Source organism: Mus caroli, chromosome 5, assembly GCF_900094665.2.
Source record: "Mus caroli chromosome 5, CAROLI_EIJ_v1.1, whole genome shotgun sequence".
Lineage (NCBI taxonomy): Eukaryota > Metazoa > Chordata > Mammalia > Rodentia > Muridae > Mus > Mus caroli.
Genome location: NC_034574.1, coordinates 17,035,653 through 17,062,689, shown reverse-complemented (window position 1 = coordinate 17,062,689; position 27,037 = coordinate 17,035,653). Strand labels below are relative to the sequence as shown.

General features: G+C 40.0%; 1 protein-coding gene across 4 annotated transcripts in view; it reads left to right on the top strand.

The window, feature by feature from the left end:
- The window catches only part of Reln (reelin), a 438,806-nt gene that overhangs the window by 260,872 nt on the left and 150,897 nt on the right, over positions 1-27,037 (top strand). For all 4 annotated transcript variants that reach the window (XM_021163945.2, XM_029477127.1, XM_029477129.1 and 1 more), the window contains 8 exons: positions 4,993-5,144; positions 14,083-14,195; positions 15,669-15,877; positions 16,631-16,759; positions 17,424-17,533; positions 20,770-20,836; positions 25,234-25,467; positions 26,101-26,262. In XM_021163945.2, coding sequence (XP_021019604.1) covers positions 4,993-5,144; positions 14,083-14,195; positions 15,669-15,877; positions 16,631-16,759; positions 17,424-17,533; positions 20,770-20,836; positions 25,234-25,467; positions 26,101-26,262 — 1,176 coding nt within the window. The remainder of the gene's footprint in view (positions 1-4,992; positions 5,145-14,082; positions 14,196-15,668; positions 15,878-16,630; positions 16,760-17,423; positions 17,534-20,769; positions 20,837-25,233; positions 25,468-26,100; positions 26,263-27,037) is intronic.

The following is a 27,037-nucleotide window of genomic DNA, read 5'->3' as shown; positions in this document are numbered from 1 at the left end:
CTGACACCATTGCATACACTAGCAAGATTTTGCTGAAAGGACCCAGATATAGCTGTCTCTTGTGAGACTATGCCGGGGCCTAGCAAACACAGAAGAGGATGCTCACAGTCAGCTATTGGATGGATCACAGGGCCTCCAATGGAGGAGCTAGAGAAAGTACCCAAGGAACTAAAGGGATCTGCAATCCTATAGGTGGAACAACATTATGAACTAACCAGCACTCCCCAGAGCTCGTGTCTCTAGCTGCATATGTAGCAGAAGATGGCCTAGTCGGCCATCAGTGGAAAGAGAGTACCATTGGTCTTGCAAACTTTATATGCCTCAGTACAGGTGAACGTCGGGGCCAAGAAGTGGGAGTGGGTGGGTAGGGGAGTGCGGGGAGGGTATGGGGGACTTTTGGGATAGCATTGGAAATGTGAATGAAGAAAATACCTAATAAAAATTAATTAATTTTAAAAAATATATGGTTTTTAACATCTCAAAACCGATGGGAGGAATTATGATTGATAACCATTATAATTTTCTAGAAGGCAACATGCTATACCTTAAGAGAGCCATTAATATTCAATAACTAGTAAATTTTTGCCTTCTGGTTTACAAAATTGCCTACTTTTAATAATATGTATTTTAATATATTATATATTGATATATTATTTTATGTTGACTAATTATTACAGTGTTATATATAATTTGTATGTTTTATTGTATAACATATATCTAAATAATTAATGTTTTATACAATCTGGAATTATATACAATTAATGTATAATAACATAATTATAGTATACTTTAGTTTGAGTGAGAGAGAGAGAGAGAGACGTAGAGGGAGCATTATATGACTAAGTGTCATTTTAGTCATTTTGGGACAGAATTGTTAATGGTGCTGGAACGCTTGTTATCTATCTATGAAAAGAAAGTTGGATCTCAGCTTTATTCCTCACCTTCAAATGAATTTCAAATAAATTACATTTATGTAAATGTGAAAATTAAATTTTAAACTTTAAACAAAAAGTGCAAGGGAATATCTCTGTAACCTTGGGGCAAGGATTCATGCCTGGCAAATACAGAAGTGGATGCTCACAGTCAGCTAGTGGATGGATCACAGGGCCCCCAATGGAGGAGCTAGAGAAAGTACCCAAGGAGCTAAAGAGATCTGCAACCCTATAGGTGGAACAACAATATGAACTAACCAGTACCCCAGAGCTCGTGTCTCTAGCTGCATATGTAGCAGAGGATGGCCTGGTCTGCCATCAGTGGAAAGAGATGCCCATTGGTCTTGCAAACTTCATATGCCTCAGTACAGGGGAACACCAGGTCCAAGAAGTGAGAGTGGGTGGGTAGGGGAGCATGGCAGGGGGATGGTATAGGGAACTTTCGGGATAGCATTTGAAATTTGAAATGTATATAAAGAAAATACCTAATTTTAAAAAGTGAAAAAAAAAATAAGGGAACTGGGCTGAATACACAGCTCAGTTAGTTGGTAGAGTGCTTGCCCAGAAAACCTAGAAGCCTGGGCTCAGTCCCAGCACCACAGGGACCTGGTATGGCGCTTCTCACCTGTAACCCCAGCACCAAGGTAGTCCAAGGCCTTTCCCATATATATCGTCAGCTTGAGGGGCCATGTGGGTCTAAAGGAAATACTCAGAATAAACAAATGAATACATAAATAAACAAACTTGTGAAAATATAAAAAAAATAGAATGAATGATGCAAACTGAAATAAAAGATTACTTCTACTGTTAAAACTTTTTCACGAGCATATGTGTGATGTACGTGCATGCTCATGTGTGGGGTCATGTGTATGAAACATGTGCGCATGTGTATACATGGTGTGTGGAAGCCAGATTGCTTTCTACTATTTTACTGGGTCAGAGTTTCTTAGTGAACCCAGAGACCTCAAGGTAGCAGGTCCCTCTGGCCAGCTTGCCCCGGGAGCTCCTCCCTCCCCTCCCAAGCACTAGAATTATGGGTTGGCTTCCACACCTGCCCAGTTTTTATGTGGGCACTGGGACCACGTGCATCTGCATTCTGCTTCACCTGCGTGCATGGCAATTACGTTCTTCCCAGACCCATTTATTAAAATTTTAATACACCTAAGACATAAATAAAAAAAATATATATACCCAAGAAAAATTAGTATCCAGGAAAAATATAGATTTCTGCTCACAAGGAAGTGAGGCAAGACTGAGATGCTAATGGGCAATAGACAAGAGTGAGAAGCAACCCTGAGAACAGTAAGGGAGCTGGCCTGACTAAGCATGAATGATGTCTCTGACATTAGTAGTAATGGGGATGCAAAGGTGAGAAAACATCTTCCCAGCTGCCAGGCCCAAGTTTAAAAGCTGACAAAATCAGATGATGGGACAAGCTTATGTAGAAACAGGAATTTTACATCCTCCTAATGGCACATAACTTTGTAAGTGTGAAGATTAGTGAAGTATTACCCAATAATTCTACTTACACATAAACAGACATACACATACAAGAATATATATGTATATATGCATGTGTGTATATATAAGTATATATATATATGTGTGTATATATATATATATATATATACATATATATATCCTCACGCATTTTCTCAGCTGAAAGCTTGTGAGAGCCCAGAACATAGAGTATTTTGCTGCTTTTTTAATTATTGTAAGGAACACAAAGGTTATAGCATTGCAGATGCAAACGAGGAAAAGCCAATGTACTAATACAATATAGTCTGTATAGGACTGGATCCCCCATCTCTCATAGGCATCAGTAAAGAGGAGCTGCTAGTGGAGTTCTGCCCATGTGTATATAAACATTTAACACTGGCCCTTCCATGCAGCATCTCTAGTAATAGCCAGAAAGGTGGCCTAGAAGTCTACGACAGGTTTTTGGTCATTCTCCTAAAGGGTCTCTTGGCTTCTATTAGAGCCAAAAGTATATTTTAAATTTTCTGCTTAAAGAGTTCCTCAGACAAACTTGAAAGGAGAAGGTCAAGGGAGAGTCATTTGGGAGCAGAGAAGCGCAAATGCTGTATCATCCCACTCGTTTAAGCCTGTGAATCTTGATGACATGAACATAAAGCTCTCACCCAGAGCCAAGGTTGACGGAGAAGCTGATGGCCAGGGGTGTACACGGCTGGGTATATGTGGGCAGATGGTTTAGTGATAATCTTTTGGCAAAAAAAAAAAACAAAAAAACTGGACCATCAGTCTCCAAATTTAAAAGAGCTTGAAGTAGCCCCAAAATCAAAGTCATTGTGGTACCACGGATTAAGATTAGACATGGGGAATTTATGAATGAACAGATCTCTAATCTGAAGGATGAGAGAGGCCAGGGCTAGGAGAGGGAAGAGAGAAAAGATTCTCACATGATGAGGCAAAGACAAGACTATCAAAGGCAGAAGAAACTAATGATAGTCCAGGCAACGCATCGAGTTATGCTTCAAACATTCTTTTGGTATTGAATTCTTTAATATATCCATCATTATCAGGCTCCTGCTAGGTATTAGACCCTGATAAAGATATGAAAACATAAAAATAAGGCAACTTCCTTAGGAGTTGGTATGCCAGGTATGAAGAAAAGCATATAAAGAAATAATCAAAATATATATTTAGGAAATGGTATCACAAAAGATAATATGAGATGTGGTGATACTGTCTCAGGGAAAGTATCCAGGCAGAATGAGGGAGTCTAGGAAATGCTCTGTAGAGGGCATGTTAGAGAATGACTTTGGGTTTGTTTAGGAGACAGTGGTAAATGCGTGGAGGCCTTCTAGAGGTTATTATAGAGACTTTAAATTCTTAATATATAGCCAGGGTGTTTGGTACAAGAGAGAGACATGGAACTTGCACAGAGGTGCGACCTGAAATGGGTTCTTGGGTCAGACCAATTAGGGTAGGAGTTTACAATTTGTCCAGACAGCAGTGGGGAGCCCCTGAATGTGCTTAAGCAAAACAGAGACATAATCACATTTTCATATTTGAAAAAAATTACCCTTTGTGTCTATGGACTAGGATCTAGACTCCTTTTTCTGAACCGTGTCTTCCAATGCATCACTCAAATGTATTTTCTACTCTTCTCCAGCACACACTCTTATGAAGATCTAGTGACATCTGTGCTGTGACTGTGCTAGGGCTATACCCAGTTCTCAGCCTATTCCTATATGATTTATCAATCCCAAATCCAATATATTACTAAAGGAAGAGACAAGCTTTAGAGTCCAGCTACATGGTTTTGAATATAGTGTGTGTCCTTTGTTGGCCATCCTTAACATCTGTGTATCTCAGTTTCCAATTAGAATCAAGATGTGCTTACTGTCTTACAGAGTTTCTGTGGGGTTGAAATTAGGTTAGTGCGCAAAGTCCCTAGAAAAGGATCTAGAATGTGAGCTGGCAGTAAATAGAAGTGAGATGTTTTAATTCTCTCTATATATCCAAGTACCTGCCTGGCAAGATCCAGCTTAAATATCAGCTTGTTTATGAAAATTTGTTCTACTCTTCCTAGCTCTTACAGCTTTTCATTATGATACACATATATGATAATTACACATATACTACATCCTTAATATAAAGCCACCATAAAAGCAATTATAATACTGACCTCCCTGGTTCACTTGTGTTAATTTGACTCTTCAACTCCACTATCAGTACTTTTAAGAATAAACATTTTATATGTGGGGTAGGGGGATTAATTGGAACAGAAAGAAGAGAGTGAATTTGCTCAGTATGCACTATACCCTTGTATGACATTCCCAGACCATTAAAAAAGAATAAATACTTTCTTGTTCCCGAATGTGGCTCTCGACACAGAAGAGACAAAAACAAATACTCATTTCCTAAAGCTGATAGCAGAAGAAGTGTGACCGAGCAGCGCGTTTAAGGTCTATTCATTGCCCGAAGTCTGTGGAATCACATCTTTACTTCAGAATTATCCATCACTAAATAACATACTACTCTATACAAGGTTGGAGTTGGTATTCTAACTCTTAGATCCTTCCCTTTTTTGTAGATGGGATATCTTGGGAGCAGTAGTTGGTACAGAATGTGGAACGGTAGAATCGGGACTGTCACTGGTGTTCCTCAGAGATGGAGAGAGGAAGATTTGCACCCCCTACATGGATACAACTGGTTATGGCAACCTGAGGTTCTACTTCGTTATGGGTAGGTACAAGCCACTGCCTTTCCCTGTGTAAATAATATTGCTTATTATTTACCACATAAAATGAAAATTACTGAAGTCAGAGGCAAAGACCTGTGGGACTCATCCTGCCTCAGGCAAGCCTTGTTGATGCCATCCTGTATAGAAAGGCCATTCTTGACATGCCATGCTAAGCCCAAAGACAAACTGCCACAATGTCTTCCTCTTACCTCTCTTCCTTGGTCATTGTGGCAATGTTGCATGTAATAACAATTAGGGGGAAAGGTGATGAATTTGAAGGAGTGTGGGGAGGGTTAAGTGGGAAGGTTCGGAGGAAGGAAATGGAAGGAAGAATTGTTGTAATTTTAAAAATAAGACAATAGGAAAGAAGCACAAAGCAAGATGACCCCTTTGTCCATAGTCTGTCACCTTACCTCTCATCCAGGTAAGTTGTTCGTTTCCATGGATATCTTGTTATTACACAACTGCTGTTAGGGGAAGCAGAGGGGGGAAATGGTTTATAGTAGCCTATCATGTTTTATAATAATCTCTACTTTCTAATAAGTTTTAAAAGCACATAAAGTGGTCATAAAACATATACAAATGATACAAACTTAAATCAAATACATAAAGATGGAAAATTATCCATAGATAAACTAGGGACTTGACATTTGTCTCACTAGTCAACATGAGCACAGTGACATATTCTGTCACTGATATCATTCCTGTCACATGCTTTCCTTATGGAATGGAAAATCACAGGCAGGATCTGGAAATGGGACAGGAACTTAGCCACCAAGAAGTCAGGCCATGAGGACAGCGTCCCCTGCCTATGACTCAGAGATGTTGTTCACATGCCTGGCGCAGCCTCTTGACAGTTGTACAGCTCAGGGTTGCATGAGATGGATCTCAAGACTATCATGGCTGCGAGTATATAACACGGGGAGTTATAGGTCTAAAGGGATGGAATCCTTAAGTTCAGGGCATCTGTACTTAACTCTAAAATAGTTTGTGCATTTAAGTATCCAGACTTCGTTAAGTGATAGTCAGACCATCTCTCATTAAAAGTGACCCCTAGAGGGCATGAGCAAAACATAAAGTTGAAATAACCTCTCTGGCTTGTTTTTCCAGCTTTGCCTTCTTGATAAAATTTATTTGAAATTAGAATTTCAATGTTAAATCATCCCATCTCCATGCATCTATAAAGGATTAAATCATCATTGTGTTAATTCCTTCATATAGAGCTTGTATAGGATATTAAGTCACCTTTAATTCTTCCTGTAACAAAAATGATTATTAACTAATGAATTAAAATAGTATTGACTATGTGGGAAGATGTATTTTGCTAAGTACAAATAAATACACTCTCCTCGATAAAAGGAACTCCATTCAGTAAAAAGTAAGCCATACATATTGAATATAGAGCCTGGGGTAGGACACAGAGACAGTGCAGAGCAATGCTACTCCAACCGTACAGTTGCTGGATGAGTGAGTTAACCCAGAAAAGCTCTTAAATGACCTTCCCCAGCTCATCTGTCTGTCTGTGCTACTACCACACATCTGCCGTTACTGCTTTGGAGGTGACTCAGATGAAGCCCATGACCACAAGTGACATCTGACTGTGTGCAGAGGACGCACACACAGGGAGAGAGGGCTAAGGGTGGCAGCAGGGAAGGATAAGGGTGAGGTTTCATGAGCACTCTGGGACTGGACCATTTCTTGAAGGCCAGAATTTCAGAGTAACCATTCTGAATAAAGGACTTTAAAAAAATCAAAGTGTGTGATATATTTGCAGTTAGCTCATTTGTCCAAAGGATTAGAGGAAACATGTAAGATGGCTAAAGAGGTTAGCTCTTCCTCTTGCTGTCATGTGAAAGGATTCTTGGTAGGGTTATATTACCTGGTTTTTAGTGAGATAATGCTATCAAGAGTGTGAAGAAGAAACTGAAATAATCAGAAACCAGAAGACAAGACACGAGTTAGGACAGTGGAGTCAGACTTCACCCAACAAATTAGAACAGAATGATACATGGCTTAGTTAAATTTGTATTAATGTTACAAAGTTTATAATGAATAATATTTTAAACAATGATTTTAGCAAATTTTGATAAATGCTTCCCTTACCATGCAATGTATTTTGTCTGACAACTCTATTAAGTGTTTAATGTGCTATTCAGGGTGACAGGAAAGTGAGCCAGTGCTAAGTGGAGGTAGGAAGGAGAGGACCAGACAGGACAGGAATCAGCTGAAGTTGGGGCACAGCTGACGGTGGTTATGAAAACAATACGTGTTTCTCTTCTCAGTGCCTGGGGGACTGGTACATTCCCTACAATGGCACGTTTTTTAAAGAGGCAGGTATGCAGAAGATTTGGCCTTAGACATGTTAAGGCCAGGATTTCTAGAATACCACATAAAAATAGAGGTTCTGCTCACAGTTTAGAGCACATTTGAAAACCATTCGCATACTGTTCCTTGATGAATGAGTGTAATAAAGATGAACTGGTAAATAAAGAGAAGAGGCTTTGGCTGGATTTTGAAAGTTGAAATAATTTCCCCAGAGCTGCTGATAGCCAGCAACCTAGGAAAAAATCTTTCCCCTGTGGAGATAGAAAGAAAAAGGAATAAAGAGTGCAGAAGAGCATAAAGAGAAGGGGAAGGGAGGCAGATGGAGGAGGAACGGGCTCCCGTGGGATAACAGGGGGGTCTGCTGCGTAGGAAACACCATGGAAGGTAAAGTCAGCCAGGATGAAGGCTGAGAGACCAGGGGTGGCCTTGAGAAGGCAGGGGATGGCAGGCAAACCAATGTGCATACAGAATTAACTAGAGAGGCACATGCCTGGGGATCAGGGCCACTGCTTCCAGTGGTCAGAGATACACAGCAATGGAGTCAAGATCTGGAGGAAGCAGCACTGAGAGAAGCTGATTTTTAGGATGAGATAAAACAGGACAGGATAGAGAACATCGGGATGGGTAAGGTGAGTCAGGCCTGGAGAGGAGAAAGCTGCACCCAAAGAAAAGATTCCAAAATGTGGGGGCTTTAAAGAGAATGTAAGCAGTGTGAGAAGGAGGCGTTCATAAGTAACGGCCCACTCACTCAGTGTGGTGCTCCGGGAATGAGAGGCCCTAGATCACACTTCCTTTCAGGCTGGTGTACAGTGTATTCAATCCTTGGTTCAGATCAGTTCTCATGACTAGCATTTGTGTTAACTTCAAGTTTCAGAATTCATTTCAAACATCATTTCCCTTACCTATCTGTTCACATTCAGCAAACATTTTTGAGGACCAGTATCTAGTACAGTGGTTTAGAGCTGAACTTCAGTGACCAAGACAAAAATATCCTAAAGAAGACCATTCCTTTTGCTGTCAGTTCACTGCTCCTCTGAAGATGTCTACTGAGCAGTTAGCTTGTTCTCGGCTACTTTAGTTCACACCATCTCTTTACTCTGGACTCCTACTATGATATATCAGCACAATGCACTTAATGCTCATTATCATTCTTTCTTATGAGGAATCTCGCCTTATGCTTTAATCTCTGCAGATGCCGGAAACCGTGAGTCCTAATGTGACTTTTCTATATGCTGTGTTTTCTTCTATCCATATGCATATGCCTATGATGAAGTTTGATAAGTAAACTATAAGTCAGGCATAGTAAAGACCTAAGGAGAAGAATCCATGATAAATGAAATATGGGCTGGGGAGGTGTTGTCGTGGATAAACAACTTGCCTTGAAAGTTTAGGGTTTGAGTTTGGACCCCCAGCATGCATGTAAAAAGCCAAGTGCATCAGAGAGCTCCTGTAACCCAGACACAGAGACGAAGGATCCCTGGGGCTTTCTGACCAGCCAGATTGGCTAAAAGGCAAACCCCAGTGTAGTCAGGGACACTGTCTCAAAAGCTAAGGTCAAGAGCAACAGACAGAGATGCCCAGCATTGACTTCTGGGCTCATGGCATGGAAACATGGGTGTGTATGTGCATGCACACATACAAAAACACACACACATTCATGCACATATGTATGCATGCATGTACACATGTGTACGCACACACACTCATGCACATATGCATGCATATACTGTGTACACATATATACATACACACACACACACTCAAGCACAAACGCACTCACGCACACACACAAGCAAACATTTTAGTACCCAACTCTTGTAAAAGTGAAGTGTCAGATGAATATTAGTAATTCTATGTCATGCTTGCCTTCAAGTAACACACAATGTAAAGAAAACACTAGGGGTAGTGGACACTACTGTATGTGTCTTGGGGTTTTGGTTTTTGTTTTGTTGTTGTTTGGTTTGGTTTCTGTTTTCTCACTAAATGACCAGCTGAGGTCAAGGTATCTTTCCCTGCCTAGCCTAGTGCTAGGAAAATAGTAAAATTCAGCAAAACCACTTTCTTCACACAAATAAGTATCTATAAAGCTATTTAAAACAGTAGCTAAGTACTCTAAAACCAGCCAGCCAGCCAGCCAGCTTTCATTGAAATCCTTCTGAACTTTAATTGCTGTACAAGCTGCCTCCTGCGTCCTCCTTTCCACCACGCATCAAAGCTTTGTAAGCTAAGCAAGATTCCATGTCTTCCTATAGGAGTTGCTGTCACTGAATTTCACAGGACTGACAGATTGTCCTCAGAGGGACATTTCAGATAAACTCTGTCATCATCTTCATGTCATGGCTCCTCTTGGACTTTCTTTGCCACTCTGTCCTGTGTGAGCATCCCCCATGTGTCTTCTCTGTGCAGCTGCTGCTCACTCACTGTTCTAAGAGAGCCAAGAAGATCCCGGGAACCAGTTAATGAAGGTTCAGAGAGTGAGCCGTTCAGGCCTGCGTCCTTAAATATGCTATCCTGACTTTACCCAACGGGACTTTTCATGTTTTAGCTCCTTCTTGATAATTTCTAACTATTACTTAATGTCTGATGGGAAGAAGGAAAATGTTGGAAAATGTTGTTTTCATCTGTATCTTTCTTCCTCCAGGCACTGCCATTTACAGTAAACTTAGTAACTGTTTTATTACACTGTACAAAATGCTATAATAAATGATACCAGTGTCAAAATCAGAATTTTCTCTACAAGTTGTTGGCCCTGAGTGATAAACATCTGTTGGAAAGAAGTCTACATTATCACTCTATCTACCTTCCCTAGTTCAGCTCTAATCATATAATCAGTAAATAGTAACTATATGTTCATTTTAAAATGCACTACATGTGCAGCATGCCAATTTTCAAGCCTTAGAAATACAACCATCCCACAGTTTCTCTGGGTGATGTCATTACAGGGTTGAGGTCATCAATACAGGGTTGAGGTCAAACAGAAAGCCATCAGACACAGACTTGATTCTGAGCCTTATATATACCCTCTCCTAGTCTCAGTCCCATCAGCAGAGTGATAAATGCATCTAATACTTATTGAAAACTATTGTTATGAAATGGAAACATATACTTTAATATTTTTGTTGCATAACATGGTATATACTGAATTATAAGTAGGTATGATTAATCTTATTCATACTCTACTAAAGATAAAACCCGTTCAGGAAGTATCTGGCACCATTTGCAACCTCAATACTTCATTACAATGTTGCTGAAAAGCAATATTTCCTTGGGAAGAAAATTAGTTACTAGACAGATTTCTTTCTTCACTAGTAGCTGAAGTATAACTTCAGTGTCTAGAGCTACAATATATGGTGTACTCCCTTAAACTGTTCAACCACTGTGGACACAGAGTTCCTACAACACCATTATATAGTTCACTGGAATCCCAATTGCGCAGAGCTGCTCTAGGGACAAAGCAGAAGAACAGGGACATGTGCTGGCCCTCTTCTTCCCTGGATCAGCTAGGTACTCAAGCAGCAAGAAGCTCCCAGTCCTCTGCCGCTTGTCTCACAGACGCTGGCTTCTCAAGTTAGCAAACCAACGTCCAGTGCTGCTCAAACATGTCAAATAGCTTATACGATGAACTTAGGCAGCTTGAGAGGATTTGCACAGTGTGAATCTAATAAATCACTTCTAAAGCCAAACGTGAGGGCCTAGTAAGGCATTTGTCAGGCTTTTGAAAATAATTGCTCTTAGGAACATGAAAGAACAGTGTTTCATAAATAAGAGTGCTTGTTTATCAGAATGCGCTTTGCATATTGCCTTAATGAGGTGACCATCGTCAACTGTTGGTATTTTTGGATTCAACTAATTTATTTAAGGGCCCTAAAAGTGCTATCTTGGAGACACTGCAAAGATCTATAGGCCAGTCACAATTCCCATTAAGGCTATGAAAATGCAGCGGCTGAGCCTGAAGGAACCGTCAGCATTACAACACTGGATCAGACATTTCATGTTGTCATACCTTGGGAGCAGTTCTAGACCTGTGGGCAATGGGATGCCCTCCTCCACTCCTCCTGCCAAGACAGTACCCAAGACATGCACTGGAATTCAATAACCCTTCTATTCCTGTCTACTGTTGATGTGTTTCTCTATAGCTTTCCTTTTGGCTAACAGTTCTTCAGTTATAAAATTTGTTATACTAATTAGGTTCCATCTAGCTTTCTTAGCTTCACTTGTTAGACAGTTTCTTCCAAACTGCAGACCTCTATTATCCTAACTGAATCAAGCCAGATTATCTGTAAACAATGGACACCTTCTTGGCTTATTTAATTTTTAGTGGTGTATCAACCATTATTCATTGATTTCAATAAATTCCCAAAGTGTGATCTTATTCTAAACTTTGAAGAATACCTTACTGGTACCACAGACTATCAGCAAGAACAGTTACCTGTAAATAAAGTTAACATCAGTGATATGGATTTTAGAACCAAGGGATTTCTTAGAAATGTAAGGATGACAGAAAAGCTTGGTGTGCTGCACTTGAGAAATGCTTCTGCATGCCTGTACCCTGTGTGGCTAGTGCTGTTGTGTACCCCTGTGTGGCTAGTGCTGTTGTGTATCCTTGTGTGGCTAGTGCTGTTGTGTATCCTTGTGTGGCTAGTGCTGTTGTGTATCCTTGTGTGGCTAGTGCTGTTATATATGGCAATCTGGTGTGGGGGGGTCTTCTACTTAGCCATAGTTATTGATAACATGTAACAGGGAAAGAATAGATCAGTGGTGACAAGACAGACACCTACTGAGGCTATTCTATGACCAGGGACTCTCACTTCCCTTTCAGTTCTAATGTTATATCACATTTTGTGACCACAAAGTAGTGATAGAGGGCAAACTCTACTATATGCCTGCCATTAATCAAGTACAGCACCAGATATTAATGTAAAAAGTAAAAAGTACATGCTTAAAATGCAAGCATGTCTTCTAAAGTATTGTCAGTGTGACTTGAAGCATCTTCATAGCGCCATTTCAGAAGTCTTTGATGCAGGGAATCCCCAGGCATTTTGATATAAATAGGCTTAAAGACAAAAGTTACTTGATCATCTCAATGGATACAGAAAAGGCCCTTGACAAAACCCAACAAGACTTAATGATAAAAGTTCTAGAGTATGGGACTAGAGAAAACATGTCTCAACATAACAAAGGCTTTGTATGACAAGCCCAAATCCAACATCACCTTAAATGGAGGAAAATCTTGAAGTGACACCATTAAAATCAGGTGTAGGGCAGGGCTGTCCAGTGTCCCCACTCCATCTCAGTGTAGTGCTCAGGGCACTAACTGGAACTGGAGGGCAAGAGAAGGAAACTCAAAGAATACAAAGGGAAAAACGAGAAGTCAAAATATCTCAGTTTACAGACGATATGATACATACAGGCCCCCAGATTTCTACCCAAAAACTGTAGAATTAATAATTTCAGCAAAGAGACAAGGTACAAAGTCAACGTATAAAATCAGTCACCTTTCTATACACCAGCAGCAAATACATAGAGAAAAAGATTGTGGACGCACTCACATTTATCAGTAGCCTCAAAGACTATGAGAATTTTATAATAAACTTTACTATGGAGGTGAAAGACATCTACAATGAAAATTTCAATCTGTGAAGTGGTTGAGGAAGACACTAGAAAATGGAGAGACCTCCATACTCATGGATTGGTAAAATTAATACTACAAAAACAACCATCCTACCAAAAGCCACTTATAGATTCAATGCTATCCCAATCAAAAAGCCCAGAGCATTTTTTACAAAAATAGTGGGAAAATCCTAAAATTGTTGTAACCTCAAAAAAAACCAAAAAAACAAACAAACAAAAAAACCAACCCACACACATAGTCAATATAACCAATATAATCCCAAGCAAGAAGAACAATGTTGGAGGGATTACCATTCCAGATTTCAAGATATATTATAGAGCCATAATAAACAGTATGGTACTGGCACAAAACAGACTTGTAGACAGGTGGAATGAAATAGAAGAACCAAGCATGAGGGGCAAAAACTACAGCTACTTAAAGGCCATGATAAACAGGGTCTCATAGGGCCCGGGGAAATGGTGAGTCCCAGGCATGGCGGCTCAAGTTGTAATCCCAGCACCGTGGAGGGAGAGACTAACAGATTCCTGAGACTTACAAATCAGCCAGCTTTGTCTGCTTGATGAGTTCCAAGACAATGAAAGAACCTGTGTTAGCAAAAATAACACTGAAGGTTGTCTTCTGGCCTGCATATACAAGTACAGCGTCTGCACGAATACCCACACAATGAAATGGCACATATGTACATGTGCAACACACACACACACAGTGCACTTCTTTTTAACTGGGTTGAGTCATGGCCACTGCTCGACACACTGTTATTTGAGTCATTCCATCAAACCAAGAGGAATGTTGTCCTTACATGCCAAGTCTTTGATCTGGAACATGGCTCGTCATTAATTAGTTTCTTGAGTCCCACTGTCTTTGTGTAAAGGTATCATTAAGTGACATGTAGTACTGCCATTTTTCTCTCTGATTTCCAATGCTATGTTTAATGTTTTGGATACAAGTTGTTTCTAACACTGTGCATCATTTGTTTGGTACAGGAGGAATCTGTGACCCTGGAGACTCTCATGAAAACGATATCATCTTATATGCAAAGATTGAAGGAAGAAAAGAACACATTGCACTGGACACTCTTACCTATTCTTCCTATAAGGTACAAACGCCCATCCTTATGCCTGATGATGTACCTCAGAACTCTAAGGCCAAAGCCAGATCCACGAAGACCATGCCAGGCACAGAGGATACACCTCTTTTCTTGCCGCCCCAGGAAATTGCTAGAATTTTTTTAAGGGACTTGGGTATTTTAACATTCAGTTTTATTTTTATTTCTGATATAAATGAGAACTCTGGTTTTGTCAAGAAGAAGGAATTACAGCAACAATAAAACAAAACCCAGCCCTCTGACTACAGTTATTCTTGTCCCTGAGAAAGCTGTAAACATGACTCTAATTCTGCAGTTCCATAGCCTTGCTTTTAGCCACAATGAGTGGAACCCCCACACTGGCGATTTGCTAGTCAGAAGGCATTGCAAGAGTTCACATCATTGTTACCCTTACATTTTTCTTTGCTAATTAGAGCTGTAGGATTGGTCATTTCCCTCTGCTCTGCTCTCTCTCTGAGAGGACAAGTGTTATTTCAGGCTATTTACAAACATCTAGAAAACCATGCAAGATGCTTGTCATGGGGGTAAATTTTTTTTTATTCTATCAATATGTGCTGATCTTACACTATAGCACTTGAGCCACTTTACAGAACTTAGGAGCTGGAGAGAAGTCTCTGTCACTAACAAGCTTGCTCTGTAAGCCGTAGTAACTAAGTTTGGACTCCAGAACACAAGCAAGAAGTTGGTCATTGTGGTGCACATCTGCAGTCTCACACGGGGGAGGTGGGAGCAAGAGGACCCCTGGAGCCTGACCAGCCAGTTTAGCTGAATTGATAAGCTCCAAGTTCAGCGAGAGATGCATGCCTTCAACCACTGGCCTCATGTACACAGGTACACACCAGTTCGTGCACACATACACACAAGATAAGGAATTTTAAAATGGTTAACAAAGGGAGCAGTCAGAGAAAAATATCCAGCAAGTTCAGCATATAGTTGATTGTATAACCCAGATGATGGCCCTTGGAGTGTTATTGTGGACTACTTTTTTGCAGTTGAATGGTAGGAGTCTACCTGGTCCTGTGACTGCTTCACACCCAATCATAGACTTTAAAGATTATGTATTCATTTGCTTGTCTATGGCTACTTCTGTTCTGAGTCTCATTTTCAAATTTCCTAGTTGATAAAAACACTAATATTATACAAAACCACTTTTGAAAGCATTATTGATAAAGTCAAATAATTATTCAACTGCCTTAATCCTGTGCTTAGCCCTGTCCTGGGAAACACAAATGTGGTCAGTCACACACCAGGAGCCTCACTGTCCACACAGAAATTCTGAGTCATTGAAGTGAGTTGTCCTTGAAGACAAAACCTTCCACATGAACTAATAAATATAGCAGAAAGTCATAGCCTGGTGTGCAGTGAATGGCAGTTCTGTACTTAGTGATTTGTTAGGTAGAGCCTAAGATTCATATTGGCTAGATGGAAAGGGTTGTAAATAATGTGAGTCTCCTTTCTTGGAAGGTCCCATCTTTGGTTTCTGTGGTCATCAATCCTGAACTTCAGACACCTGCCACCAAATTTTGTCTCAGGCAAAAGAACCACCAAGGGTATAATCGGAACGTCTGGGCTGTGGACTTCTTCCATGTGCTGCCTGTTCTCCCTTCAACAATGTCTCACATGATCCAGTTTTCTATTAATCTGGGATGTGGCACACACCAACCTGGGAACAGGTGAGAAGTATGCCGAGTGTCCTAACAAGGTAGGAAATAAACACATGCACTGGACCACTGAAGTAGGTTTGTCAGTAGATTTTTGGATGGGATTTTAACAAAATATCCATTAACAAAATACAGATTCCTACTCCCTCCCTAAAAGAGTTCTTTGGTTAATAAATAGAAGGGATGTGACTGGGTAGTTTTTTCATTTAGAATAGTTTCATTCTGGGAGCTTGATACAAGTTATCAGAGGTGTTCACACATGCTGTGTGGCAGCATCCATTCTAACAGATTGCTGGGTAAAGATGACTGAAGACAAGATTGGCCTCTGTTGCCTGGTGACCCTGTATAATAGGTATGGAAGTCAATTAGCACTTCAAGGGCTATGACTTCTCTGCTCCTCTTGCATAAGTGTTGCTCCCATCCTCTATAAAGAACTTTGCTGGCCTCACATTCACAGGATGAAGTGACAGTGTGAGACATGGTAATTGCCTTGCTATCTATCAAATTCAAGAGCACAAACCCAGTTTACTGTGTATTGTCCTTCAGACATAGCTTTTATGGCAGTAATCCAATGGCTTGCCCTCTGAAGGCTGGGCAGACTTCAGTGAGAGATGACACATTTAGTAAAGGTCTTAGAGGAATCCCACATTCATTGACTCATTCAAGATATTTAGCTAGAAATAAAAAGAATCAAAAAATAAATAAATAAAAGAATCATTTGTTAACTTTGCTCCCTTTGTGTTGGGCTTGTTCTGTTGTTATTAGCGTCAGCTTGGAGTTTTCTACTAACCATGGACGGTCCTGGTCCCTACTCCACACTGAGTGCTTGCCGGAGATCTGTGCAGGCCCCCACCTCCCCCACAGCACCGTCTACTCCTCAGAAAACTACAGCGGGTGAGTGAGCTTGCTCCAAGGCTCAGGGAAAGGACGGGGCCATGTTGTGGGATGAAAAACAGTGAGCAATTCTGAGACTAGAATTTTAAATAATAGTTAGGTAACCTGACTTTTCCTTAAGAGTGATATTGTGAAAATAAGTATACCCATATTTTTAGCTAAATCCTATGTATGACCACACTGTATGAGTCAGTAATTCTTTATGTATAATGCTTGTGTTTTGGATTCTATGTCCCATGGTTATTGTTTGTTTAAATAAGAATATGTATTGACAAAATACATACTTAAGAAGAGTAGAAGAAAGATAACTTTTGAAATTAGCCCTGGTTCAGACCTTACTCTGCTGTGCACTGTGTGTAATGGTGGTCTGTCTAAATTTTCACATCAATTAAGGTACACGACACATGCTCTTGTGAACTAGTATAAAATTCAAGATGACTCTGTAAAATTTTTTCCAGCTTACAAAATAAGTACTAGCTACATAATAAAATATTTACAAGGCCAACAAAATTTAAGCTCCAGGCCCCACGGGTAAATGTAAATACTTCATTAATTTCAGTGTTAATTGCAAACACACAGAAGAGGGAACCTCACACACATGTAAAGCTAACTCAGAAACCGGCAACGTAGTTGTGAAGCTGATTTCATGCTAAATTTCTTGCAGGTGGAACCGAATCACGATTCCTCTCCCTAATGCAGCACTCACCCGAGACACCAGGATTCGCTGGAGACAAACAGGCCCAATCCTGGGAAATATGTGGGCAATTGATAATGGTTAGTGTCTGCGCCCAGCACAATCACGAGCCATTGATGTAGGCTTTTCCGGTGTTTTGTCAGTCCACACAGGCTTAATCACATTTCTAAGTCATGGTCTTGAGATTCATTAAACACCCTTTCTTCCTTTCCTCCTTTGCATTCCGTCAGAAGCCCAGGGATGCACAATCAGAAAAAAAAAAATGGGCTGTGTAGTCAGCAATATTAGATGCTGAGATGTCTCAACATACATAATTTTAAAATGCTTAAATTCCTAAAATTCAAATTCGCAGTTGATGACAAGGGATAGACTGACGTTTTCTTGAATTTTTATGCAGAATTACCATAAGTACCATACTGCATGTATTAAAATGAGACTCAGTCTTCTGAGTAACTTCCATAACATCTGGGGTGCTTATGTGCCAGTGGCAGACATTACACAGAGTGGGGAAACATTATCTCGAAGATGCTAGTGAAACCTCTTCCCTGTTTACAGAAAATGGCGTGGAAGAAATATGTGGCTGCCCATAGAAACTGTTGGCTGCATTGTTGATCATTTCTGCATAATTTAAAGACCAGCCTCTGTATCGGACAGTGTACACTTTAATGTACAATAATAAGATATCTTACGATGTTAAGTTACATGGCTTTTACATTGTTATTAAACACCAATTGTGTTTGTTTGTTCTATATTAATTTCTGGATAGATTTATAGGACATGTGTAGATTTGACCGAAAGTTTATACAAGAAGTGGTAGGGTTCTGTAGAGGAGACAATAAGAATAGATGGAAAGACAAAATGTTAGTACTTAAGCAACTTTAACCTACCCTCTGTCTTGGTTTGTCCTATTTAATAAAACCATACTTTAATGCCGATTTTCCATGTATTAATCTTCTCTTTCTGTCTTTGAATAATTTAAATCCTGAGAACCTAATTGCATAAAGTTCTTAAATTTTGAAGACCTCTTCAGGCAAAATAATTTACCCAAATGCCAATATGAAGTCTATGTTGAATATTTAAAAAAAAAAAAAAAAGAAGAAGAAGAAGAAGAAGACGGCCAATGATACTAAACCTAGTGTATAAACTAAACTAACTAAGGTTTAATTTGTTAAAATAAAATTTCTCCACTGGTAGAAAATTTGCATAGCATTTTAATTACCACAGCTGCTAATGGGCTCCAGGGCATGTGCCCACCACGCAGTAGGATATGAATGGATTTTGCCAGTGTCCTTCTTTTTAAGAGTTCATAGTGAATCTTTTTTACTTTTAATAATCACAAAAGAAGTTTAAAAATTAGCAATAAAATGAAGTATAAGTATGAGGGAATTAAAAGAATAATGATATATATATATATATATATATATATATATATATATGCCTATGAAAAGGTCTTCTCAGTTTCCTAAAGGAAGCACTTAGAGCACTGTTTGGGATCAAGGAGTCTTTATGACACTTAGAGCACTGTTGACCATGGGTCATGTTTTGAGTCTCGAGGGAAGAGCTGAAGACCCAGAGAGTGCACGTACTCAGTGCTGGCTGCACAACTTGGGGCACAATCTCTTCAGCTCTGTTACCATCCTCTGTGAAGCCGTTCAGGAACAGGCATGCTTAGAGATCAGGAAGAAGACCCATATTTCTTCCAGAAAGAACGCCTCTGCCATCTCTCCCACTTAACTCTCAAACCCTAGAACTGCACTGCAGAAATCTTGAGACCATGTGGATAATTGTGATGAGGAAAATACATGGGGAAAAACATTAGCGCAATATCATAATCTTGTTAAGTGACAATCCTGAAAGTGTTAACAAAATGAAAAATCCCAGCACAGGCTGTATCTGCTATATCTTTACTTCTCCAGCTATATTATGGTGATGGTGATGAAGTCGGTAAGAGAGGAAGATAAATGCTTGATTATAATTTTACTGACTGGGGAAAGGCTGTGCTATTGATGATGTTGTTTCTATGAAGGCTTTTCAAAACAATGATATGGTGTTGAGGCCGCATGGGCCACCAGAATAATCTTGTAGCGTGAGAATACTCTCACGGGACCCAGGCCAGGGCCTCCTACAGCTTACACCCAAGTGTGTCTGATGTGTTCCTCAGTATTTCTTGGACAGTGGAGCCTGTTAGATGACAGGGTTGGAGGGTGGTGGTAGTTGTGCCAATTGCAGGCATGTGATACAGGGAGGGCATGATAGATTTATCCTTTCCTCTAAGAAAAATCACCATCCCACATTGCAGACTGGAAACAGCAAGATTTAGTCAGGGTAAATCACTTACCCGGAGTTTTCCAAAAGCCAAAATGTAAACCCAGGATTTTTGGATGCCGAAGGCCAGCACTTTTAACCTGGCATTGTGCTATCTAATCTCTTCTAAATAGACAATTTGCTTTACCAAGTAGTTTTTCCCTGCAACTCTATAGATTTTTCTGCCCCTACTAATTGAGTACATGGGTTATGTGCCTCTGAGAGTTCAGACTATGGCAAAGCTTATTTTAAAGTAAATTCTTTATTTTGTTGTGGTTACAGGACTTAAAGGAAAGTGGTAATAGGTGGGCAGTTTTTTATGCCAGAAACTGAGTGTTACAGAATCCTGACGTCCACTGCATGCCTGTTCTTCATTACTTTTGTTCCCCGTTATCTAATGATTATTACTGTACTCATTATAAAATACTTGTACCTTTACATGTATTAGAGTCTGAGTACTTCAGTCCTTTCCAGAATTCTGATGACTAGAATTTATGTCTACACCTCATGTTGTCAGTAAAGTCAGCATCTAGTGGGAAGCTGCACACCATGGAGAAGGCTTTATGCTCAACGGCGTTCTTAATGTTGCTCTATATTTCCAGGGAGGAGGAATTAATATTTAGAAATGTATGTAATGCTCATCTATAATTTTGTAGCTTTCCTCCCTGGTAAGACTAGAAATTATAGTTGTGGCCTCTCCACTTGCGATGCATCAAATAGATCCTTTATTTTTCTCCAAAGAGTATGTGCATTGTAGACCATGCAGAACACAGGCAGTACTGGTCTGTCTATAATCACTGGGGCAGAATACAATTGCAGTAAGGAATATAAATTACATGGCCCTGTTCCTGTGAGTACAAATATTAAAATCTTGAAAGAATTATTTATGGAAATTAAAAGAGATCCAAGTGCCCCATGCTTCATGGATATTGCTTTCTAAAATTATGTTGGTAATGTTCTTAGGCTTTCCGATTATGTTGCCATCTTTTACATGACTTCTTTCTCCCTATAGTTTATATAGGTCCTTCGTGTCTCAAATTCTGTTCTGGCAGAGGACAATGCACTCGGCATGGCTGCAAGTAAGCATTTGAAAATAATATATATGGTTGTCCATTTTTATATATACATTGAATGTCAAGGCCACAAGCCATGTGCATATGTTTAATATTCTTTTCTAGAATTTGCATTATTTTTAAAACCAAATCAGGATACTCTAAATGGAATCATTGTATGTGTATGTGTGTGTGACATGTGTATATGTTTAAGTATGACTTGTGGGAGGTGTACTATGTAATGTGTATGCATAATGTGTTGATCAAGGGAATATATGCAAAGGCCATTGGAGGACATAGCATGTCCTAACTCTATTACGCTGTGCCTTATTCCTTTGAGACAGGGTCTCTCACTGAACCTAAAACTACACTAGCAGCCAGAAAGCCCCAAGGACCCTCCTGTCTCTGCCTTCCACATCTCCTGGGCTGCAGTCATGGACGCAGCCACACCCGGCTCTCTGTGTCTACGCCAGTGTTTTGGGTCAGGCCCTCAGGCTTGTACAACAAGCATCCTCCCACCAGTGCAGCTCCCTAATCCTCAAGATAGGATTTAAGTGTAATTTAACTACAATCTGGAAGTAAAATTAATTAATAAATTTATTATATAATAAATAATTATAAAAACTGTAATCTCCTTCATGTAAATTTGTAATAAATTCAAATCCCTCATAGCTGGAGAGTTAGTTTTTCTGTACATTTTATAGAACAGTGATGCTGACTCTGAAGTCTGAAATAATACACTAATAGGGTAATATTCAAGTGAATTGTGTCATATTAATACCAAAAATGGACCATCACATTTATTATGTCATTCCTATATTAATGTTTAATTCTAAATCTCCTTGTGAGTTCCTGAAACCATAGGCCATCTTTTCCATACAGATAAGTTTTCAACACCTCCAAACAAAAAAAAGTAATTAATTGGATAACTAATTAATGAGTAGATACTTTACAAAAGAACTTTAAACTTGCTTTTATAGAAGTTTTAAGACAAACAATTGCAAACACTGGGAATGGAATGTCAGATTAATTTTTTAAAACAGTATTTTATCAAATTTAATTAACCAAGAGATCACTCTGTACAATTAAATATTTTATGAAACATGTAAAGAATTGAAAAGTTTCTGTTTATACTTAAGAACTGAATAGGAATGGCCAGGATTTTTTTGGAGGGGAAGGGGCAGGGGCCATGTGAACAAGCTGAAGTATGTGTGGTTTTCAACTGTGCAGCCGTCTGCATGTTTGTGTGTGCGTGTGTGTGCCTGTGCATGTGTGTATACATGTCTACATATGTGTATAGCTATTTGTATCCATGTGCATGCATGGGTATAGAAGTCATAAGACACATTTGGGTACCATTCCTTAGGACCCATTTACTTTGGTTTTTGGAAACCAGATCTTTTCCTCTCCACCTCTCTTTCTCATATGAATGTGCATTTTTTTGTTGGGGGTGGGGGGATGACCATCCTGAAAAGTGTGTGTTTTCAACTGTGTAAGCACATGTGTGTGGTGTGTATACATGTGTACACATGTATAGAAATCATATTGGGTATCATTCATTAGGAGCCACTCCCCTTGGTTTTTAAAACCAGATCTTCCCCTGTCTCTGTCTGTCTCTGGCTCCCCCACCCCACCCCCTCAGTTTGAGACTTGCCGCTAGGCTGCCCATGCTCACCAGTAAGCCCTAGGAATCCTCCTGATGCTACCTCCCAAAGACTAGGATTTAAAATGAGCACCGCAACGCCCTACTTTTATGTAGGTGCTCAGGACTAAGCTCGCGCTTGTGCTTGTACAGCCAGCTCCCTACCAAGTGAGACATCCCTCTGAACTCAATTTCCGTGAAACGCCTACCCCAAGTAGCTCGTTAACTCTCTGAAATGCTGGCTCTGGTTTTCTCAGATTGTTGTCTCTCTGTTATCTATAACAAGGCCATCTACTCTTTAATGCATTTTAAATAAAATTAACACAAGGGAAATTCGAATTGTAAGTCTGTGCTTTTAGAAGCTATCTTAAAATCAAAGTTTTTCAGGAATAAACATTGCCATCCCTTTCTGCGGTCTTACTGACTAGTTTGACGGTTTTATTTTCTCTGTATTCTGGCAACATTTTATATACGGCCTGATTGTCTTTGCTCTTCTGTGGGAAGACCAGGCGTTTACCTTCTGCCCGTCTGTCTGGGAGTCTGCAGCTTATTGAGTTAGCACACAATTCCAGAGGAAAGAAATGCCTCTGCAGCACTACTTACCTTGTCAGCACATCTTAAACCCGGTACCACTCCTCCTTCATCATCATTATTGTTCTCCGCCAGGACCCCACTCCTTCCTGCCCCATAACACTTCCTGGCCTGTGTGCATCTTGGGGCTGAATTTATAAACTGACGGTTCGCTTAGCTGGTGACCCTAATCCTGTTACAGATCTTAATGAGAAGAGAATGTGGAGACCTTTATGGAGTGTTGCCCATGTATCTGAACAGTGGAAAGCTTTTCCTGACAGCAGACTAGTCAGTGTATGGCTACATTTCGAGAGTTGTAAATGAACCAGCAGTGGGCATATTAGAAGCCAGATAGTTTTCTGTTGTTCTTAACGTCGCCGGTGCAATTGCTGAAAAGCAAGCTCTATAAATAATACGTTGTTTTGTCTTTAAATGCAAGTGGTGGTCTTACTGGGGTTCTGCCCACATTAGAGAATCTTTATTAAAAATAGATCTCAGAACCCTTTAATGGGAAGAGACTCCAGTGTGGTCCGTATCTAAATGAACCCCTCTTGCTCCCACTCTGGTTCTAAGAGGACAATATATATTCAGTATGTAAGCAGAGTGCACTTACCCCGAGATGCACTGTGCTACTCTTCCTGGGGAACACATTCCAGTTGCTTGCCATGTAAATCACACTTGGGCTCCCAGTGTGTCCAATTTAGCTGATGTTTTCTTGCCTGTTTGGAAACTTCTTGGTGACTCAGAGGATGACTGTATCTATGAAATAGCCTGTAAAGGAGCTGGGTCTCGTTAACGCGGTCAGTAGATAGTCATTTTCTCTCCTTCATTTTCCTGGGAAGCTGTTTACATTGCCAAGACAGCCCTTGAACTTGACGATATATTAGCTCTTGGCATTTTAGGACCCAGCTTCCTTGTTAACCTGACAAAAATGTTATACTTGCCGTGCTCGAAAATATAACGCACACCAAATTTAGCATTTTATTTCCACTTGATATCACATTCTGTAGACCCTGGAAAAGGCCCCTGGGGGCCTTGGTTTCAGAACATGCTCTGAACTGGGCCAAAACACCCACCCATTGGTAGACTGCTGTGTGGAGGGGTTATTTTCAGACTTCAGGAAGTTTAAAGGCTTCAGTAAAAAAATGATCCTGCATCAAAAACGCTGGCTTCACTTTTATAGTTCAAAACTATACTATAGAAACTAAAACTAACTAAAGCATGTGTTTCTGATATTCAAACATTAACTCAGCCGTGCTGATGTTGATGTGTTGCTGAAAGATGGAGGGGTTCAGCAGACAATGTAAAATAACATACTCTCCCTGAGCAGTCAGCCGCGGGGAGACAAGATTCCTTTTCTTGAACCATTGAGAAGCAAGCAACACAGTCCTACTAAAGACCCATATCTAGGTCAGAGTTGTACACTTTCCCTTGAAATCCTTGTTTTCATGGCCTCAAAATATGTAAAATAGTCCTTTCATAATCTCACACTTACCTTTGTTCTCAGAAGAAACTTACTCTAGATCTTTTATTAGAAGCATTTCATGAGGCAGAGGCAGGCTGATCTCTGTGAGTTCAAGGCCATCCTGGTCTACAGAGCAAATTCCAGGAGAGCCACAGGTGTACAGAGAAGCTCCGCCTCTAGAGGGAAAAAGTTTAATGTTGTTTCATAAAGTTTTTGAGCATCACGAATAAAATGACATGTGATTTCAAGGATTTTAAGTTGTTCGTGTGTGCAGATTTTAAATAAACCCTAATATTGGTCAACGGTAAATGCTGAGATGTTTTAATCTTAGCTTTTTACAGTAGGGCCCTGCAGAGATTGATTTCTTCTGGAATATTTATGGTCAATTGGCCCTTATCAAATTTTCAGATCAGTATTCTCCAAAGACAAATGAGGCTTGTTTACCACTCACTTAATCCCTGGTTTGTGGACACCCACTCCACCCCCACCCACACCACCCATCTCACCCACCCCCTTTACTCCCCCCCACTTTCCACTCCTCCACCCCTCCACCCACCCCCTGCCCACCAACCTCACACCACACACATACATACACACAAACACACACACATACACACACACACACACACACACACACACACACGAGTAAGCTCAGGAATATTCAAAGGATGGACCATCAAGATCAGCAGGCTCTGAAGGACCTACAGCTCAAGACTCATTTCCAGTACCTTTCTGTCTTTCTTTCAGGTGTGACCCAGGATTTTCTGGCCCAGCTTGTGAGATGGCATCTCAGACATTCCCAATGTTTATTTCGGAAAGCTTTGGCAGTTCCAGACTTTCCTCTTACCATAACTTTTACTCTATCCGTGGTGCTGAAGTCAGCTTTGGTTGTGGTGTCTTAGCCAGTGGTAAGGCTCTGGTTTTCAACAAAGATGGGAGGCGGCAGCTAATCACGTCTTTTCTGGACAGCTCGCAGTCCAGGTGAGTGCTGGTGGGCTAGAACATACACAGCAAGCATGTGATTGGGTTTGGATCCACTTTCAGTTTGTAGTCTTTTTCTTTTACTAGATGGATATATCTTCTAGTGTCTAAGTAGGCTGGAAGAATGCTGAGTTTGTTTATAATTAATTTTCTCTAGTTTTTAATAAACTAGAAGACTCACCAATGACTTTGAGCTACTAACAACTGACATTTTTAAAATATGAGATGTGCGCATCAAAACTGTGTTCTTAAGCCAAAACCCGGTTAATTATTCATGTAGTTTATTTATTTGACAGCTTGCAGGGGCTGATTAGATTTACTCTGTGTTATCCCTTCCCCCAGTGCCTGATAAATAATGCAGTAAAAGAATGATTGGCGTTTTAAGTATGTATGTATACACAAGTACACAGTATACAAGGAGTTATAAGTATACAGATGTATCTATAAAATACATACACACCTTCTACACTTATGCATCTCACGGTACACTGACTTCTATTTCATAAGATAGTGATGTTAGTCTAGAGCTTCTGAGATGTTCATTTCAATGAGTGTGAAATTCTTTGAAAACAAAACTTAGTCTATGAAAAAGAATATTAATGTGCTCACTAATCATGAGTTACTCGTCTCTAGGTTTCTTCAGTTTACACTGAGGCTGGGGAGCAAGTCTGTGCTGAGCACGTGCAGAGCCCCTGACCAGCCGGGGGAGGGGGTCCTGCTGCACTATTCATATGACAATGGGATAACATGGAAACTCCTGGAGCACTATTCGTATGTCAACTACCACGAGCCCAGGTACGTCAGAGCACAGCAGCAGCAGTGATTCCATAAGATTTCCTTCCTGGAGAGAACCATAATTCAATTTTACAATATCATGGAGGGCCAAATTATATAAGATTCTGTATATTCTTCTACTGTAATGAAATATTGATAAGTCATATTATTTAATCTATTAGTACTACTGATTTCAATACTTCAAAAATATATGTTCTTGTATTTTGAAATATGTATCTAAGGGAACTACTTTGATAGTTAGGAAAGAACTACAGCCTATACAGTTATTCTTAACAATAGAACATTTTGTAATAATAAATTACATGTAAACATTATAATAATTCATAACCAGCATGTTTTGAGTTTTCATGCAGTAAAATTAAATAGTAAATACAAATAAATTTTTCTCACATGTATTGAGTCCCTGGCAATGGCATATGTGAAGATATAAATAAAATCCTTTCCTCTGGCCACTTCTGTTTCTCTCTGCCTGTGTATTTCATGGCTATACACACAACCAGAGTTGCCAGAGTAAGATTTACCTGATGGGACTATCCTTCAGTGACGACAGAATGTTACCCACCAATGTTTCAATGTTTCAAAGACACTCTTGGCCTTCTCAGGAAAGTCCTCTAGAAAGAACAAAAGGAGAGAAGGAAGGGCAAACTCACTCTTTTTTTTTTTTTTTGGTTTTTTTTGAAGACAGGGTTTCTCTGTGTAGCCCTGGCTGTCCTGGAACTCACTTTGTAGACCAGGCTGGCCTCGAACTCAGAAATCCGCCTGCCTCTGCCTCCCA